The sequence below is a fragment of the Callithrix jacchus genome, chromosome 2 (genome assembly GCF_049354715.1).
Source record: "Callithrix jacchus isolate 240 chromosome 2, calJac240_pri, whole genome shotgun sequence".
Lineage (NCBI taxonomy): Eukaryota > Metazoa > Chordata > Mammalia > Primates > Cebidae > Callithrix > Callithrix jacchus.
Window position 1 is genome coordinate 15,818,558 of NC_133503.1, and position 20,332 is coordinate 15,838,889.

Here is a 20,332-nt window from a genome sequence, read left to right on the forward strand (position 1 = left end):
GCTCACTGCAGACCTCCGGGACTCAAGTGATCCTCCCACCTCAGCCTCCTGAGTAGCTGGGACTACAGGCACCCACCATCACACCCAGCTAATTTTTTATTTTTTGTAGAGTCAGGGTCTCCCTGTGTGGCCCAGGCTGGTCTTGAACTCCTAGCCTCAAGCGATCCTCCTGCCTCAGCCTCCTAAAGTGCTGGGATTACAGGCATGAGCCACTAAGCCCAGCCTGAAGATTCTAAACACACTTCCATTTTATCGTGGATGTAGAACTCCAAAGGATGGAGTGGGTGGTGGTGGAATTAAGCTGATGCTAGATGAGTCCTTGATAATTCTGTTTGCAGTGGTTCATTGTCATTTGTGGTCCATCCAGTTTTTGCAGGGGTCAGACCGGTGAATTAAATGAGCAGATGATGGAGACACCAGTCCTGCAGCCTTTACCACTCAGCATGGCATTATCTTCTGCCATTTTCTCTTATTAACCCCCACCCCCAGCCTCACCAACTTACTCTCTTGGCCAGAGAGGGCAGTTTTAGGGGCTTCCTCTTGGCCTTTTTTTTTTTTTTTTTTTGTCTCACTTTGTTGCCCAGGCTGGAGTCCAGTAATGCCATCTTGGCTCACTGCAACCTCTGCCTCCTGGGTTCAAGTGATTCTCCTGCCTCAGCCTCCTGAGTAGCTGAGATTATAGGCACTTGCCACCACACCTGGCTAATTTTTGTATTTTTAGTAGAGTTGCAGTTTTGCTATGTCACCAGGCTGGTCTTGAATTCCTGACCTCAAGGGATCTGCCTGTCTTGGCCTCCCAAAGTGCTGGGATTACAGGTGTGAGCCACTGTGCTCAGCCCCACTTGGCTTTCTCTATTACGATAGCTCTTACAAGTCAGGGAACCCATTGTTAGGTATGACTATTTGAATATCATCACATCTGGGAACCAGGGAAATGACCACTGTGGACTCAGTGAACCCAGGGAGGGATATGGGTCAGGACTGAATGTATTAACTCGATTCCCTTAGCAATAAAGAAACCCTGAGGGTGCTTCAGGTCTGTATTAACTTAGACTCTGTAAGCAAAAGCCTGGAAATATCTGAGTAAGCCCCTTTCCCCAGCATATGATTACTGAGTAAATTAAATGGTCAGAGGTCTCTTTGGGGAAGGATTTGGAAAATCACTACTATGTATACTTGGATGGATCTGGCTTCTCCTTTACTGGATAGGTATTTCAATTTTTGTTTTTGAGGAAGCACGGCTCACTGCAGCCTAGACCTCCCAGGCTCAAGCAATCCTCCTGCCTCAGCCTCCCGTGTAGCTGGGACTACAGGTGCCACCACACCTGTCTATGTTATTAAATTTATTTTTTGTATAGACAGGGTCTTACTGTGCTCAGGTTGGTCTCAAATTCCTGTACTCAAATGATTCTCCTGCCCCAGCTTTCCAAGCATTAGGATTCCAGGTGTGAGCCACCTTGCCCAGCCTGGATGCCTGTTTTGGAGCTAAGAACTGGCTCAGGTGAGGGAATCTGGGCAGGTGTTCATGTTTTTCCTCTAAGACAGCTAACCTCAGTCTTCTACACAACCATATTTTTTTTCTTTTTACACAACCAGGTTTTTATAGATATATTGTATATCTGGCCAGGTGCAGGGGCTCACACCTGTAATCCCAGCACTTTGGGAGGCTGAGGTGGCCGGATCACTTAGGACAGAAGTTTGAGACCAGCCTGGCCAACATGGTTAAACCTTATCTCTACTAAAAATATAAAAATTAGCCAGACATGGTGGTGTGAACCTGTAAGCCCAGCTACTTGGCAGGCTGAGGCAGAAGGATCGCTTGAACCCAGGAGGCAGAGGTTGCAGTGAGCCAAGATCATGCCACTGCACTCCATCCAGCCTGGGTGACAGAGGGAGACTGTGTCTCAAAAAAAAAAAAAAAAAAAGATATACACATATATCTGGTGAGTAACAAGTGACTCTCCAGGAGAAAGCAGGTTTCTCCAGGAATGCAGCAAGTTTTATTACTTGGTGCCAGTAAGAACACTGGGAGTATTCTCCAAAGCAATGTCTCCCCAAGGGAAAGTGACAGGAGGGTTTTATGGGGAGATGAAGAGGGGAGAAGGGCGAATCATTGCTTGGAGAGGAGGGGTCCCAGTGGTGTAGATGCAGTGAGTCATCCTGCCAGCCCATAGGTTGCATGAGATGGGAATGAAGCTGTAACTTCTCACAGGATGGACACTTTAGCATGGTCATGCAGAGAGTTCACTCAGGTTCATCTATACATTGCCAGGGTCTGTCAGAAGCTGGGGTTTTTTTTGTTATTTGTTTTGTTTTGTTTTTTCAGATGGAGTTTTGCTCTTGTTGCCCAGGCTGGAGTGCAATGGCACGATCTCGGCACACTGCAACCTCCACCTCCCGCGTTCAAGCGAGTCTCCTGCCTCAGCTTCCTGAGTAGCTGGGATTACAGGCATACGCCACCATACCTGGATAATTTTGTATTTTTAGTAGAGACGGGGTTTCTCCATGTTGGTCAGGCTGGTCTCGAACCGCTGACCTCAGGTGATCCACCCGCCTTGGCCTCCTAAAGTGCTGGGATTACAGGTGTCAGCCACAACAGCCAGCCAGGAGCTGGTTTAAACAAGGTGATGCATTCTGCCCAAGGTTTGGGGAAGAACAGGTGCAGGGCAGGAGGCTGTGAAACAGGCTGATTTCTCAAGTTGATTAAATTCCTACAATCCCTGGAGATCCTCCTTGTCTGCTTACAATGATATATATATTTATATATATCATGTGTTTGTTGACAGCCTGTCTTGCCCTGTGTTCTATTAGCCATCTCCTTGGATCCCTGCAAGTCAGTGCCTCCCATCTGCTACTCTGACTTGTTGCTCACTACGGCAATCATGCCCACCTTCTGCTGTGTAAGCACTGCTACCCAACCTCTGACACTCCAGGATCCCATCATCCTTTTTTTTTTTTTTTTTTTTAAAGATAGTCTCCCTCTGTCATCCATGCTGGAGTGTCATGGCATGATTTCAGCTCACTGCAACCTCTGCCTCCTAGGTTCAAATACTTCTTTTGCCTCATCCTCCCAAGTAGCTGGGACTGCAGGTGCATGCCACCACACCTGGTTAATTTTGTATGTTTAGTAGAGCTGGGCTCCTATTATCATCCTTTTTGCTACCAGACATCCCAGTTCTGTAACAGCATCTCCTGTCATTAGCCCTGGCTCATAGGTGACAGCCACTTTAGGGTACCACTTTTCCAACACAGCTGATGCTGCCTGGGCCCTCCATGGTCCTAATGAAACAGTGCTTTCCAGGCCTTGTGATGGAAGGTCATCAGCTGGTAGCAGGCATTTTAGCATGTCCTCTTCCCTGAGAGTAGTACACCTGTCCTCCACTATCTACCACGGAATCCGTGGCCTCTCAACTTTGTTCCATGTGGATCTTTTTTCGTTTGGAGACAGGTGCATGCACTTTGACCCTGGAGACAGAGCGCAGGCTGGAGTTTGCAGTTGCATGATCACAGCTCACTGCAGCCTCCAATTCCTGGCCTCAAGTGATCCTCCCAGTTCAGTCTCCCAAAGTGTTGTGATTACAGGCGTGAGCCACTGCACTCAGTCATGTGGGTTATCTCTGTTGTCAAATACTAGTCCCACGGTGTATCAGAACCTGTCCACCCAGAATCCTTGAAAAAGTGGAAGATCTGTATTAAAGGATAGTCCCTGCATATCTATAAACTCTCTCTTATCTGCTCCCCACCCTTTGCTCCTTGATCTAGGCCCCTTAGCATTCATTCCTAGGCTTATTTTCAGTTTCTGCTGGTGTATATTAGTCTGGTCTTACAGTTCCTTCAATTTACGATTCCACTCCTTCCTTAGCAGGCCTGATGGGTCTTGATCTTGGTGCCCGATCTGGTGGCTGGGGTGGAGGTGGATACAGGAGCAGTGAGAATGCATTGCTTTCTTGTTTTTGTTTTTCTTGAGATGGAGTCTCTCTATTGCCCAGGTGGGAGTGCAGTGGCGTGATCTCAGCTCACTGCAACCTCCACCTCCTGGGTTCAAGGGATTCTCCTGCCTCAGGTCCTGAGTAGCTGAGATTACAGATGTGCACCCCTCAGCCTGGCTAATTTTTGTATTTTTTAGTAGAGATGGGGTTTCACCATGTTAGCCAGGCTGGTCTTGAACTCCTCACCTCAATTGATCTGCCTGCCTCAGCCTCCCAGAGTGCTGGGATTACAGGTGTGAGCCACTGCACCTGGCCAAGAATGCATTGTCTTGTAGGGTACCTGCCTCGTTTGAGGTCTCTGCATAGTCTTCAGGTTGGTGGTACTGTTCTGAAACAGAGTTCAGAGGAGCTTGAAGTTCCTTTTTGTGTGTGTTTAAGATGGAGTCTCGCTCTGTAGCCCAGGCTGGAGTGCACAGGCACAATCTCGGCTTACTGCACTCCGCCTCCCAGGTTCAAGCAATTCTCTGCCTCAGCCTTCCAGGTAGCTGGGATTACAGGCACGTGCCACCACACCCAGCTAAGGAGCTTGAAGTTCTGCTGACATGAGGGTGAGGGTCCTGTCCTTTGTGTTGGGGTCTCACGTCTTCGTTATCAGAGTCCTGACTTTAGTGTTAGAGAATGACTGTAGTTCAAAATTCAACCTTTTCTAATGTTCAGCTCCTTTTAAGTCCCAGGCCTGGTTTTCAGTACTGTCTGCCCTCTGATTATGGATGACAGACTGCTAAGGAGGCTCTCTGGCTTTTCCACCTTTTATTAGTGACTAATATAAAATGGTGTGATCTATTGCTGGAACCCTATATTTCCTTTTTTTTTTTTTTTTTGAGACAGAGTTTTGCTCTGTCATTCAGGCTGGAGTGCAGTGGTGCAACCTCGGCTCACTGCAACCTCCACCTCCCAGGTTCAAGTGATTCTCCTGCCTTAGCCTCCCTAGTAGCTGGGACTACAGGCATGTGCCACCATGCCTGGCTAATTTTTGTATTTTTAGTAGAGACAGGGTTTCGCCATGTCCACCAGGCTAGTCTCAAAATCCTGATGTTAGGTGATCCACCTGCCTCAGCCTCCCAGACTGCTAGGATTACAGGCATGAGCCACCATGCCTGGCCCGCTTTTCCCTCTTTAAAAGGATCTGTTATGACCAGACGGGCAAGGTGGCTCATGCTTTTAATCCCAGCACTCTGGGAGGGCAGGGCAGGTCAGGAGTTCGAGACTACCCGGGCCAACATGGTGAAACCCTGTCACTACTAAAAATACAGAAATTATCCAGGCATTGTGGAGGGTGCCTATAATCCCAGCTATCTGGGAGGTTGAGGCAGGAGAATCATTTGAATCTGGGAGGTGGAGGTTACAGTTAGCCAAGATTTCACCACTGTAGTCCAGCCTGGGTGACAGAATGAGACTCCATCTCAAAAAAAAAAAAAAATCTGTTACTACCAAGTTTCACAATTCTATTATTATTATTATTGGTAGAGACTGGGTCTCACTGTTGCCCAGGCTGCTCTTGAACTCCAGGCCTCAAGCAATCCTTTGGCCTCAGCCTCCCAAAGTGGTGGGATTACAGGCATGAGCCACCGCACCTGGTCCAGTTTCACAGTTCTAATGACTACTTCTCTTATCTCCTTCAAAACCAGACAGATTGAACAAGCCAACACATCCCCTTCTACTCATATCCTGCCCTACCTAGTCCCCCCAGAGGGGAGCCTGATACTGTTGCCAGCTGTGAGTGTCACATCCATTGCCTGGATTATTATTTTTTTTTTTTTTTGAGATGGAGTCTCACTCCAGTTGCCAGGCTGGAGTGAAGTGATGCCATCTCGGCTCACTGTAACCTCCACCTCCCACGTTCAAGCAATTCTCCTGCTTCAGCCTCCCGAGTAGCTGGGACTACTGGTGCACACCACCATGTCCAGCGAATTTTTGTATTTTTAGTTGAGACGGGATTTCACTATGTTGGCCAGGATGGTTTCTATTTCTTGATCACCTCCCAAAGTGTTGGGATTACAGGCATGAGCCACCATACCCAGCTGGCCTGGACATTCTTATACTCTGCTTCTTAGGGACCATTCTTGGTATCCACTGTCTTTTTTTTTTTTTAGATGGGAGCCTTGCTCTGTTGCCCCAGACTGTTGTGCAGTGGTGCAAGCCCGCCTCCCAGGTTCAAGCAATTCTCCTGCCTCAGCCTCCCTAGTAGCTGGGACTACAGGTGTGCACCACCACACTCAGCTAATTTTTGTGTTTTTGTTTTTGAGATGGAGTTTCACTCTGTCACCAGGCTGGAGTGCAGTGGCGCCATCTCAGCTCATTGCAACCTCTGCCTGCCAGGTTCAGGCAATTCTGCCTCAACCTCCTGAGTAGCTGGGACTACAGGTGTGTGCCACCACGCCCGACTAATTTTTGTATTTCTAGTAGAGACGGGGTTTCACCATGTTGGCCAGGATGATCTCAGTCTCTTGGCCTCGTGATCCGCCCACCTCAGCCTCCCAAAGTGCTGGGATTACAGGTGTGAGCCACCGTGCCCAGCCTAATTTTTTGTATTTTTAGTAGAGAAGGGTTTTCACCATGTTGGCCAGCCTGGTCTTGAATTCCTGACCTCAAGTGATCTACCTGCCTCGGCCTCCCAAAGGGCTGGTACTATAGTTGCGTGCCACTGAGCCTGGCCAGTACCCACTGTCTTAACCAGGATATCTAGATGTGGGGCTTGAGACAGAATTAAGGTGCACATGATTTAGGTGCAATCTGGCCTTGACGGGTGCGCTCTAGGGAGGAAGGTAATGAAAAGAGAAGGCAGCAAGAGGAGTGAAACAAGAATATCGTCTCCGTGGGAGATGAGTCTCCCCTTCAGCTAAGAACAGACTCAGGAGAAGAGGCAGCTGTGGGTTAGAGGCAGTGAACACCATAGCAGCTTAGAAGGGATGGGAGCATCGGCCAGTAACAAGGACCTGGGTGGAGCATTAACAGTGCCCGTTGCAGGCTCCCTAACCCTGGAGGTCATCAGAAAATAAAATTCACCCCTCTTTGACACTTACTGCTCCATGATCCTGTGATCGTCCAGACTTGGGGGTTGGAGCACTTGCAATCAGTTTGCACTTTGCATAAAAACCATATTGGTAAAGGAAACAGGCTAAGTAATTTCTGTGGGTTACACAGCTTATAAGAACAGAAGCAAAGTGAAATCTATTCCAGGCAGCATTCACTCTGCATTAAACTCTGATCTGGAAGAGAACAAGTTTTGGGGGCCAGTTTGTTCATCATCTCAGCCAAAGACCCAGCTGTTTGTAGGCAAGAATGTCTTCATATGCTTTTAGATTTTTCCATTAATGTTGCCAGTTTTCTAGAGTAAGTGGTACTTTTTTTTTTTTTTTTTTTTTTAGACGGTGTCTCGCTCTGACACCAGGCTGGAGTGCAGTGGTGCAATCTTGGCTCACTGCAACCTCTGACTCCTGGTTCAAGTGATTCTTCCGCCTCAGCCTCCCAAGTAGCTGGGACCACAAGCACACACTACCACGCCTGGCTAATTTATGTATATTTTAGTATTGATGGGGTTTCACCACGTTGGTCAGGATGGTCTCATCTCTTGACCTCATGATACACCCACCTTGGCCTCCCAAAGTGCTGGGATTACAGGTGTGAGCTACGGTGCCCGGCTGAATGCTAGGATTTGAGATAAAGTCTTGATGGGGTGGGTGAATAGGGGTCTATCCCTTTCGGAGCCAGGTTTAAAATTCCCCACCGGAGGTCGAGATCAACCTGACCAACATGGTGAAACTCCATCTCTACTAAATATAAAAAGTTAGTTGGGCCGGGCGCGGTGGCTCAAGCCTGTAATCCCAGCACTTTGGGAGGCCGAGGCGGGTGGATCACGAGGTCAAGAGATCGAGACCATCCTGGTCAACATGGTGAAACCCCGTCTCTACTAAAAATACAAAAAATTAGCTGGGCACGGTGGCGCGTGCCTGTAATCCCAGCTATTCAGGAGGCTGAGGCAGGAGAATTGCCAGAACCCAGGAGGCGGAGGTTGCGGTGAGCCGAGATCGCGCCATTGCACTCCAGCCTGGGTAACAAGAGCGAAACTCCGTCTCAAAAAAAAAAAGTTGTATGTGGTATCGGGCGTCTGTAATCCCAGCTACTTGGGAGGTAGAGGTTACAGTGAGCTGAGATCGTGCCATTATACTCCAGCCTAGGCAACAAGACCAAAACTCAGTCTCAAAAATAATAATAATAATAATAATAATCCCTTTCTGTAACTCAGTTCAGTGTGTGAGTCTGATGGACATTGGAGCCCCGGTGGGGTCAAGTGTACTTAAAGGCTGCATCAGGTCATGGGCAGTGGCTCCTAACTGTAATCTCAGCGGTTTGGGAGGTTAAGGTTGGAGGATCGCTTGAGCTCACAAGTTGGAAACCAGCCTGGGCAACATAGTAAGACTGCTGTCTCTGCAAAAACACTTAAAACACTTTTTGGTTCCGAGTCACGGCACCAAAAAAAAAAAAAAAAAACCTTAAAAAAAAAATTAGTTGGGTGCAGCGGCTCATGCCTGTAATCCCAGCACTTTGGGAGGCCACGGAGGGAGGGCTGCTTGAGCCTAGGAGTTTTAGACCTACCCAGGCAACACCGTGAAACTTCCATCTCTACAAAGCAAAACCAAATCAAAAACCAAAACCAAACAAAACCCTAAAATTAAGTGGGCGTGGTGGCGCGCATCTGTAGTCCCAGCTGCTAGGGAGGTTGAGGCGGGAGCATCGCTTGAGCCTGTGAAGTAGAGGCTGCAGTGAGCTAGGTCCTGACATTGCACTCCAGCCTGGGCGACAGAGCCAGTTTTTTTTCTTCCTTTTTCTTTTTTTCAGATGGAGTCTTGTTCTGTCGCCCAGGCTGGAGTGCAATGGCGCAATCTGTTCTCACTGCGACCTCCACTTTCCAGGTTCAAGCAATTCTCCTGCCTCAGCCTCCTGAGTAGGTGGGACTACAGGGGCGCACCACCATGCCCAGCTAATTTTTTGTATTTTTAGTAAAGACGGGGTTTCACTATGCTGGCCAGGCTGGTCTCGAACTCCTGATTGCGTTATTCCCCCGCCTCGGCCTTCCAAGTTGAGATTACAGGCGTGAGCCACCGCGCCCGGCCAGACCGTTTCTAAGGAACAAAAAATAAAGTCTGCTTCCACTAGGCCAAGGGAGGCGCAAGGTGGTTGCAGGGGGCGAAGCCCACCAACAGGAGGTTTTCTCGGAGCGGTGTCCGTTTTCAGGGGCAGGGGACTTCAGACTCTACGGCCCTAGATGTCCGGCTTCTGGAAAGGCATCGGGGATCAATCGCAGGACAAGGCACAAGCCAGGGGTGCTACATCCGCCGCGCACTGTTCAGCTTTGCCCCCGGGAAAACAGGACGGAAAGAACCCTTCTTCCGGCGCGCAGACGCGCGGCCAGCCCAGCCAATCAGCGCGCTCCCTCCGCCGGCCCGACCGGCGCTCTGGTGACGCACGACGCCGGCCTTCGCCCACGGCTCTTGGGCGACCGCACCTCCCGCACTCATCGCGCCCGTTAGCTGCGCGCCGCGCTTCTTGTGCGACGGCCCCTGGGCGGCGGCGCGTTCGGGCGCGGTCCTGGCGCGCCCCCTGGCGGCCCGGCGGGGCGCGGCGGGCGCGGCGCTGACCCGGAGGCGGCGGCGGCGGTGCCCGGATGGAGGCACGTCATTGTCCCCCGCCGGGCGGCTGGGCTGTGTGCGGCGGCGGCGGCGGCGGCGGCGGCGGCCGAGGGGGATGGAGCGAGCGCCGAGCCGGGTCAGGTAAGCTCCCGCCTTCTTCCCGCCCGCCGCAGGTCGGCATGGGGCCCGCGCAGCGTCCAGCTAGTCTGGGCCGCCCCTGGACCGGCCGCCTCTCAGCCGGCGCGGCCCGCCAGGGGCTGGCGCGGCCCCTCGCCCGCCTCCCCCTTCACAGCCATGGGCCGCCCGGGACCCCGTCGCACCGGGAATTGCGCCGCCACCGCCCGCCAGGGCCAGGACGCTGGGGAGGGGGCGGCGGCCGCGGCGGGCGGGCGCCGCGGGAGCTGGGCTGCGCGGGGAGGCCGGGCCCCCTGGTTGCCATGGACACTGCGCTCCCACCCCCACTCGGCCCCAGCCCGCCCCCTCGGCCCGGAGGCCGGGCGGGTCAGCGGGGAGGCTCGGGGCGGCCAGGGTGGGCGTGTGCTGGCCGCTGACGGCGGAGCCGGGCGTCCCCGGCCCGCCCGCCGCCCCCCGCGTGGCTGCCACCTCCCGGCCCGGAGCGCCCCTCAGAGCCCCGGGCCGGCCACCCCGCCCCCACTGCATCCCTAACAGAGACAAACTTTCCCACCCTGGGCGCCCCCTCCCCGGGCCTGGCCACCTGGCTGGCTGCTCCGCCGAGCGTCCGAGGTGCCCACGCCGGGCTCATCGGCCAACCCGAGGGGAGAGGAGGAGCCGGGTGGCGCGTCCCCAAAAGCATGTGTGCCTCCCTCGCGTTCTTTATCTTAGGAGCAGTAAGAGCCAACTTACCTGGAACGGGGTGATGATCGGTTGCAGATGTTGGAAATGAAAATTGGACGAGAGTTTTCCCATCTAGGACTTTAATCCCTCTAACATGCATTCAGTGGAGATGACTTTTGTTGAATGGCTCTTAGGAGGCCGTGGGGTCACTTGTTTATGGGAAAACGTGTTGGTTATGTAAAGTCAATACCCTGACAGCAAAACTGTTTGATAAACTAGTTAACGCCTCCTTTTCAAGGTAACCACAGAATCCTAGGATCTCATTTTGGTGTCCTCTCAAAAGGTTTTGAAGAGTTGTAAATTTTAAACCTGATTCTTTTTACCGTGTTACTCATTCAAAGTGCCTAGGGGATATGAATAATCAGTTTCACTTATTTGCTTTAAATTAGGGCCAGTTTCACTTTCTTTTCTGTATCTTTGAATGAAGCCTACAGGTAGTATTTGGTTTGTAACGCTTAAGGCTAGTCGTTTTGTTTACTTAAGTATGATTGAGGTCAAGGTTGTGTCTTTTTAAAGCGTGTTTTCTTATAACAGAAATGGTATAAGAACGTGGGTTGCATTGTTTACGAAGAAGCAGAGTGTAACACTTTCTTTTTAAATGTGTTGATACTATTACCTCAATGTTTGTAGAGTGCCACAGTGGCTAAATAGTGATACTCTTTTTACAAATGAAAAAAGAATAATGCATTCTAGCATTTCATAACAAGGGAGACGTACCATACAAAAGACTGGGAATTTTAAGGCTTTGAGTACAAGATTGTAGTAAAGGAAACACTTGAGAAGTCTCATTCCTCCACACTTACCCAACCTTGATTCATGTTCATGTTTTTTTGAGACAAGATCTCCCTTTGCTGCCTAGACTGGAGTGCGGTGACGCAATTGTAGCGCACTGTAGCCTCAATCTCCTGAGTTCCAGCAGTCCTCCCACTTCAGCCTCCCAAGTAGGTGGGGCTACAGGCACATGCCACTATATTCAGCTAATTTTTTTTTTTTTCTTAAAGAGACAGGGTCTCAGCTGGGCACAGTGGCTCACACCTGTAATCCCAGCACTATGAGAGGTCGAGGCATGTGGATCACTTGAGATCAGGAGTTTGAGACCAGCCTGGCCAAGGTGGTGAAACCCCATCTCTACCAAAAATACAAAAATTAGCCCGGTATGGTGGCAGGTGCCTGTAATCCCAGCTACTTGGGAGGCTGAGGCAGAGAATTGCTTGAACCCAGGAGAGTGAGCGGAGATTACGACACTGTACTCCAGCCTGGGCTGACAGAGTGAGACTCCATAGCCAAAGAAAAAAATTAAAAAGTTTCTCACTGTTGCCCAGGCTAGTCTGGAACTCCTGGGCTCAAGCCATCCTCCTGCCTTGGCCTCCCAAAGTGTTGAGATTACAGGTTTTAGCCACCATGCCACGCGTGTAAGTGGTGGTTGTTGCTACTGTTTTTAATGCTCTTGTTAGTTTTGTATATCATCAGAAGATGTTGCTTAAAAGTCCTGATATTTATCAGGCATGGTGGCTTATGCCTGTAATCCAAGCACTTTGGAGGCCAAGGCTGGTGGATCACCTGAGGTCGGGAGTTCAAGAGCAGCCTGACCAACATGGTGAAACCCCATCTTAAGAAAAAAAAAGGAGCTTTGCTGAGAGTAAAGAACATGTAAGCATATGAATCTTAAGTTCTGTGTAACATTGTTTGGCTTCAAGAAAGGTTATGTGTGTAGCAGTTGGAGTTCAGTTTGATACGTGGTGGTTTTAGGTCAAGACTTCATTGGCTGAATATACAAATGAAGATGAATGGATAGTTTTGGTTTGTTTTCCACAATTATAATGCTGTAGGTTTACTGATGACTTGTACTTTCCTTAAATTTTTTTTTTTTTTTTCATTTAAGAGGCTTTCGTCTCTTCTAAAAGGTAATTGGAGCAAGTAAAATGGTTTCATTTGGTCATTTGTTAATGATTGTTCTGAAGGTATGTTTATCCCTTGAAAATCAAGGTTTTTGCTGCTGTTGAGTGTTACTGTAAATAAGGCTGGATTAACCATTTCTTATAACTGTTTGGGTTTTCTTCTTTCTTTTCTTTTCTGTTCTTTTCTTTTCTTGACAGAGTTTCATTCTTCTTGCCTAGTCTGGAGTGCAATGGCGCACTCTTGGCTCACCGCAACCTCCACCTCCCGGGTTCAAGCGATTCTTTGGCCTCAGCCTCCTGAGTAGTTGGGATTACAGGCATGCGCTACCATGCCTGGCTAATTTTGTATTTTTAGTAGAGACGGGATTTCTCGATGTTGATCAGTCTGGTCTCAAACTCTCAACCTCAGGTGATCTGCCCACCTTGGCCTTCCAAAGTGCTGGGATTGGGCCGGGCGCGGTGGCTCAAGCGTGTAATCCCAGCACTGGGAGGCCGAGGTGGGTGGATCACGAGGTCAAGAGATCGAGACCATCCTGGTCAACATGGTGAAACCCCATCTCTACTAAAAATACAAAAAATTAGCTGGGCATGGTGGCACGTGCCTGTAATCCCAGCTACTCAGGAGGCTGAGGCAGGAGAATTGCCAGAACCCAGGAGGCGGAGGTTGCGGTGAGCCGAGATCGCACCATTGCACTCCAGCCTGGGTAACAAGAGCAAACTCCATCTCAAAAAAAAACCAAAGTGCTGGGATTACAGGCATGAGCTCCTGTGCCCGGGCTCTTTTTCCTTTTCTTCTTGCATTTTTTTCTTCTCTCCCCACACTGTTTCATAATTTTTTTAACTGTTAGGTGAGGAAAAATATAAACTGTATTTGGATTATAAGGGTCAAGCTCTCTTCCTGATCAAGGGTCATGTATCTTTGATTGATATAAAATTTCAATTCTGTTTTTTTATTAGTTCATCAAAATATAACAATCATATTTTCTATTTTTAGGTGAGTTCAAAAACTTTAAGATTATATTTTTTTGGATGATAATTTTACCCTAATTAAAAATTACACCAGCCTGACCAACATAGTGAAATCCTGTCTCTACTAATAAAGTACATAAAAAATTAGCTGAGTGTGGTGGCACGCATCTGTAGTCGCAGCTACTCAGGACGCTGAGGCAGGAGAGTTGCTTGAACCCTGGAGGTGCTGAACTGAGACGGCGCCATTGCACTCCACCCTGGGTGACAGAGCAAGATTCTGTTTCAAAAAAAAAAAAAAACAAAAAAACCTAGAAACAACAAAATTGAGGCTTTTTAAAAACAAACTTGGCCTGGCTTTGTGGCTCATGCTTGTGATTCCAGCATTTTGGGAGGCAGAGGCAGGAGGATTGTTTCAGGCCAGGCATTCAAGACCAGCCTGGGCAATATAATGAGACCCTGTCTCTCAAAAAAAAAAAAAAAAAAAAAACCCTGCTAACTTTTTGAGAGCAGCCAATGCATGGTTTCATTTGTTCATTTAAGTGGCAAACACATGGGTATTTTATTATCCCTACTTCATAGCATAGATCATACTTTTTTGTACTTTACAGTATCAAATATTTTTTAAAACAAATTTTAAGGGCTGTTTCTACTCTAAGAGTTTTTTAGGGTCAAATGAGATACTGAATATAAATCACTCAGCACAAGCTGGTGCTGAAATCAAACGCTAGTTGTTTTGTTTCCAGACTTTGTTCATTAATTTGTTCTTCATATGTATGGAAAGCTGTCTCTATATGAGGTCAGAGGATGTAAATAAGAACATGGTAGACCGCAGCAAGGAAAACAGCTGTGGCGTAGATGCTAGCACGCTACCATAGAAATCAGTGCAGAGTGCTTTGCAGGGGAATGGTGGTGTCAAGGAAAGTGTCGCAGAGGAAGGAAATTATAAACTGAGAAGTGGAAATGTTAACTGGCTGGAGGCGGAAGGATGAAAGAAAGAGCAGGGACCAAAAAAAGAAAAAGAAAAAAGACTTCAGCATGGTGGGAACATGACATAGTGTTTGGAGAGGTTATTAGGTCAGACAGTGCCAAGTCCAGGCATTAAGATGTAGTGCTGTGGGCAGTTAGACCACTCCTGAAAGGTTTTCTTTTTTCTTTTCCTTACCTTTCCCCTTTCCTTCTTGTATTTGAGAGAGTCTCACTCTGTCATCCAGGCTAGAGTGTAGTGGTGCAATCTCGGCTCACTGCAATCTTCGCCTCCCAGACTCAAGCAGTTTTCCCTGCCTCAGCCTCCCAAGTAGCTGGGATCACAGGCGTCTGCCACCATGCCCAGCTAACTTTTGCATTTTTAGTAGAGATGGGGTTTTACCATGTTGGTCAGTCCCAGTTGCTGACTGGTTGCAGACTGGTTGGGGTCACAGTTTCTTCATTTTACAGACTCTGGGGATTCTGTCTCATCTCTCATAGGTTCCTTATGAAAATTAAGTTAATGTATGTCTAACAGTTGATGCAATGCCCAACACATAGAAAATGTTCAATTAGAGTGGTAGCACTAATATTTTAAAATAGGACTCAGAGAAAATTATAATAGAGTAATTTTGTAACAGGTATTTCTGTTCCAAGTTTGATGTCACTGTGGCTTATGGGTTTCATTTAAAAAGTCATACATTCTGGCCAGGCGTGGTGGCTCAAGCCATCCCAGCACTTTGGGAGGCCGAGGCAGGTGGATCATGAAATCAAGAGATTGAGACCATCCTGGTCAACATGGTGAAACCCTGTCTCTACTAAAAATACAAAAAAAATTAGCTGGGCATGGTGGCACGTGCCTATAATCCCAGCTACTCAGGAGGCTGAGGCAGGAGAATTGCCTGAACCCAGGAGGCGGAGGTTGCTGTGAGCCAAGATCATGCCATTGCACTCCAGCCTGAGTAACAAGAATGAAACTCCATCTCAAAAAAAAAAAAAAAAAAGAAAGAAAAAAAAAAGTCATACATTCCATATAAATGAGCCTCTTCGGAAAAATGGTTTGTTTTAAAGGTGAGATCTTTATAATTTTTAAAAATGTAATGTATTTCACATGATGCCATTTATGTTTTAAGCACAAAATTAAGTCTAGATTTTCTCTGTGTAGTTGATGCTTTTCTCTGAGGAATTTACTCAAATTGAAGATTTGGTAGAGTGTATTACTATGTATAATTTTTCTAGTTTTAAGCAGTAGAGTGGGAAAATATAGGTACTTAGTAAATAAATAGAATTGAAAATTGAAATGCCCCATTATAAACTGAAATGCCAGACTTTTAGGGAGCATGAAATAAAATGAGAAGTTCTAATCAGATACGTCACTGAAGATTTTAAAATAAAAATTGTTGACATTCAGATTAGCATAATGCTAAATGTCCCAAGGAGATTATTACAGAAATGTTAAAAAGTGCTGTTGTTTTTATATTTGGGTGATACATTTGAAAATAACTTCATAATGGCTGAAATGATTTTCCAAGATCTAATGGTAAGGAAAGTAGATTGCTTTTCTTGAAACCTGATGAAACAAATATGTGCTTTTCGTCTTTTGCAGAGTTGAACAATGACCATAGTTGACAAAGCTTCTGAATCTTCAGACCCATCAGCCTATCAGAATCAGCCTGGCAGCTCTGAAGCAGTCTCACCTGGAGACATGGATGCAGGTTCTGCCAGCTGGGGTGCTGTGTCTTCCTTAAATGATGTGTCAAATCACACACTTGCTTTAGGACCAGTACCTGGTGCTGTAGTTTATTCAAGTTCATCTGTACCTGATAAATCAAAACCATCACCACAAAAGGATCAAGGTATTGTTTTTGAAGAGAGAATTACTGCCAGAAACTCCTGTGTAAATGCTGTTGGTGGGTTGGTGGTTTCAGAGACAGGCTCACTTTGGAAGGCAGGAGGCCACCCGAGTGGCCAGCAGAGTTGCATTACTTGATGGGCTTTGTTTTCCAGTTACTTGTTCACAATTAACTTATGTATCACTACAGAGTAGATTATTTTTAGTTACTAGAATATTAGTAGTTTATTATATTCCAGTTTTTTTAAGGATAGACTTTATCTTGGTGAGAATTGAGATGGGCAAGTATTACATTAACTTATTTACCAGTAGATAGTCTAGTTTCCTAAGTAGATGACTTTTACAAATTTAAAGATGTTTTTGTAAAATGGTTGTCCTTTGATAAATGTTTACCCAGCATTTTTTTGTTTTTTGTTTTTTGTTTTTTTCCTGGCAATTAAAAATCATTTGTAGTAATAAAGCTCTTTGAAAGAAAACAGACTAGTCGTAGTGGCTCACGCCTGCAATCCCACTTTGGGAGGCCAGGGTGGTCGATCACGAGGTCAGGTGTTCGAGACCAGCCTGGCCAACATGGTGAAATGCCGTCTGTACTGGAGATACAAAAAATTAGCTGGGTATGGTTGCACACGCTTGTAATCCCAGCTACTTGGGAGGCTGAGGCAGGAGAATCACTTGAACCCAGGAGGTGGAGGTTCCAGTGAGCCAAGATCACGCCATTGCACTCTAGCCTGGGTGACAAGGCGAGACTCTGTCTCCAAAAAAAAGAAAACAGGCTGGGCACGATGGCTTACACCTGTAATCCCAGCACTTTGGGAGGCTGAGGTGGGTGGATCACCTGAGATTAGGAGTTTGAGACCAGTCTGGCCAAGATGGTGAAACCCCATCTTCAGTAAAGATATGAAAGTTAGCTGGAGATGGTGGCGTGTGCCTGTAATCCCAGCTACTTGGGAGGCTGAGGCAGGAGAATCACTTGAACCCAGGAGGTTCCAGTGAGCCAAGATCACACCATTGCACTCCAGCCTGGGTCACAAGAGCGAAACTCCAGCTCAAAAAATAAATAAATAAATAAAAATAAAAAAAGAGAGTATAATACAAACATTAGTGTAATGATACAAATGTAGTTACATTTGTTAAAACTCATTCAGATAAATGAGACATTAACACTTTAAGGTATTACTTTCAAGGCTTTTGGATATGAGGACATGAAGATCTGAAATACAAAGAAAGGTAATAAATATAATTTGTTCCTAGTTGGGTTGTTGTTTGGCTTAGAGCATTTAGCCCAGGACAGCTTTGAATGTGGCCAAACACACAAATTCATAAACTTTCTTAAAATATTATGAGATTTTTTTCACGATTTTTTTTTTTTTTTAAGTTCATCAGCTATCATTAGTGTTAGTGTATTTTCTGTGTGGCCCAAGACAATTCTCCTTCCGATGTGGCTCAGGGAAGCCAAAATATTGGACATCCCCTAGCTACCAGTAATTTGATGGTCATGTTGTTTTGAGTCCCCTTAGTAAGTTTCATATTGTGATGTGGGAGTGGGTGTTGCAGTTTGGTTTGCTGAAGATGTGTTGGGTAGGGGAAAGTTTATATCATCAAACACAACCTGATCAAATGTTGCAGAGAGGTGTAGAGTCCTTTGGCTTCTCTCCAGCAGCACTTTTTCACAGGACCTCTTTCTCCACAGCCTTCAACCTCCTGTCATGTTGCTGGGGCTCCTCTCTCTTCTTAGGGCTTAACTCACATCTCCCCACTCTGCCCTTTTCTGGGGCTCTCATCTCATTCTCTACAGAATCCTTTCTCTTGTCCTAATTTTGCTGTCCATTCCCCAGCAAGCTGCAGCCTGCCTATGCCTGCCTAAATAACCACTAATATCTGTTCAAATGAAGAATGATTCCACATGGCATCTCAGCCTTTTGTTAGAGCACTGGGGGACTGCTACAAAACCTTTAAAAAAAGTCACTTTTGCCATTGATGATTTTCAGCTTTCCTAAATAAGTTGTGTCTTGAACTTCACCTTAGTTCTGTTAACATTCTTAGTTATTAGTAATCTGTTGATAATCTTCAAAATGGATAAAACCTTTTAGGTCACAGACAGTCTGCTCACAAATGTGTATAGTGGTGCCTGACAGCCTGAGTTCAAAGCCTGCTTCCTTAGCAGTAAAATGGGGATGACATCAGTACTAACCATTAGAATTGCAACTATTTGGCCTGGTAAGGGCTCCCAAATGAGATGATAAGGATGACAGTGATGGTGGTACTGAAGTAGCATCCGTGACAGATATTACAAGGAATCGGTTTATCCCATTCTTTTTATTACAAGGAATCGGTTTATCCCATTCTTTTTATTGATTGAACTTATTTTTAAAATGTTGAAACTAGGTGTAAAAGAGTAATTATAATGAAGTCTCATGTAGCCATCAGACAACTTTGATATTAATCAACTTATGGCCAGTTATACCTGTACCTACTTATCTCCCACAACATTATCTTAAATCCAATACTTCATCTTTCATTTGTATTTTAGTCTCTACATCTAAAGAGTTTTTCCTAAAAATGAAAAATGTCTTTATGTGAAAAAGCCATTCAGTGTTTATATTTCTGTGGTTGTTCATACACTCACACACACACACATACACACACACATATATAATATATATGTATACATAAAATACGTGTGTGTGTGTGTGTGTGTGTGTATATATATATATTATATTTTTTTTCTTTTTTTTTGAGACAGAGTTTAGCTCTTGTTGCCTGGGCTGGAGTGCAGTGGCGTGATCTCAGCTCACTGCAACCTCTGCCTCCCAGGTTCAAGCAGTTCTCTTGCCGCAGCCTCCTGAGTAGCTATGATTATAGGCATGTGCCACCCCACCCGGCCAATTTTGTATTTTTAGTAGAGATGGGATTTCTCCACATTGATCAGGCTGGTCCAGCCTGACCTCGTGATCCACCTGTCTTGGCTTCCCAAATTGCTGGAGTTACAGGCATGAGCCCCTGCACCTGGCCCTAAATGTGTGTGTATATTAAAAAAATACATTTAAAAAAATATACAAGAAAAAAAAATCTAGTTGGCTGAAAAAAGTAAAAATAAATAAAAATAAATAATACATATATGTGTGTATATATCTGTGTATATACGTGTGTGTGTGTATGTATTTAAGCAGCTGTTCAGAGCAACATCCAAACGAGGTCTACACTTTGCATTTGGTAGATATATCTCTCAAGTTTCTTTTAATCTGTAGCCCTCTCCCCTTTTTGTCCTTCCAGTTTGTTTATTGGAGAAACTGGATCATTGAAAATTCCTCATATTCTGGGTCTTTTAAAATGTCCCTCTTCCCCCTGTATTTAGGCAGGCTGGTCATGAGATTGCAGATCTTGAACAGATTGAGGTTTGACCAAGTGTTGCTATTTATTTAGCTTCAGTATGCAAAGATTGGTTTCTGACTCTTTTTTGTTTATTTTTCTAGCTGTAGGTGATGGCATCACTCCTCCACAGAAAGTTCTTTTCCCATCTGAGAAGATTTGTCTTAAGTGGCAACAAACTCATAGAGTTGGAGCTGGCCTCCAGAATTTGGGCAATACCTGTTTTGCCAATGCAGCACTGCAGTGTTTAACTTACACACCACCTCTTGCCAATTACATGCTATCACATGAACACTCCAAAACATGTAAGTGTTCTGTGTTGTGTTTGTAATATTGTGGTATGCTAACCTACTTTAATTCTTTTATCTGAAATGAAAGTGAAAAATTAAGCCAAGAGTTCTATGATTACTAAGAAGTTGGTTTATTCTTTTAGAAACCAAGGAGGAGGACTCAGGGTTGGTATTCAGGTTGCATAAAAAACATTTTGCACCTCATTGGATCTGTGAAGGTATTTAAAAAGAAACATTTTATCAGCTTTTGGCATTTCTGAACTCCTTGCTGGTTTCCTACACTAACTAAAAAAAGTGATAGAAATATCTGACATCAGCTGGGCTTACACCTGTAATCCCGGCGTGTTGGGAGACCGTGGAGGGGAGGAACTCTTAAGCCCAGGAGTTGGAGACCAACCTGGACAACATAGTGAGGCCCCATCTCTGCTAAAATAAAAATTAAAAAATTAGTCTAGCATGGTAGCACACACCTGTAGTCCCAGCTACTCAGGAGGCTGAGGCAGGAAGATTACCTGAG

General features: G+C 46.2%; 1 protein-coding gene across 13 annotated transcripts in view; it reads left to right on the forward strand.

Moving 5' to 3' along the window:
- The window catches only part of USP42 (ubiquitin specific peptidase 42), an 80,808-nt gene that overhangs the window by 16,807 nt on the left and 43,669 nt on the right, over positions 1-20,332 (forward strand). For 7 of the 13 annotated variants that reach the window (XM_054248599.2, XM_054248589.2, XM_035282926.3 and 4 more), the window contains 2 exons: positions 15,911-16,160; positions 19,630-19,830. In XM_054248599.2, the coding sequence (XP_054104574.1) occupies positions 15,920-16,160; positions 19,630-19,830 (442 nt within the window). In that variant the 5' untranslated portion in view covers positions 15,911-15,919. Of the gene's footprint in view, positions 1-9,693; positions 9,761-10,574; positions 10,713-15,257; positions 15,376-15,910; positions 16,161-19,629; positions 19,831-20,332 lie in introns of those variants that run through there. The other 6 variants (XR_013530120.1, XR_013530121.1, XM_054248586.2 and 3 more) reach the window with 3 other exon arrangements.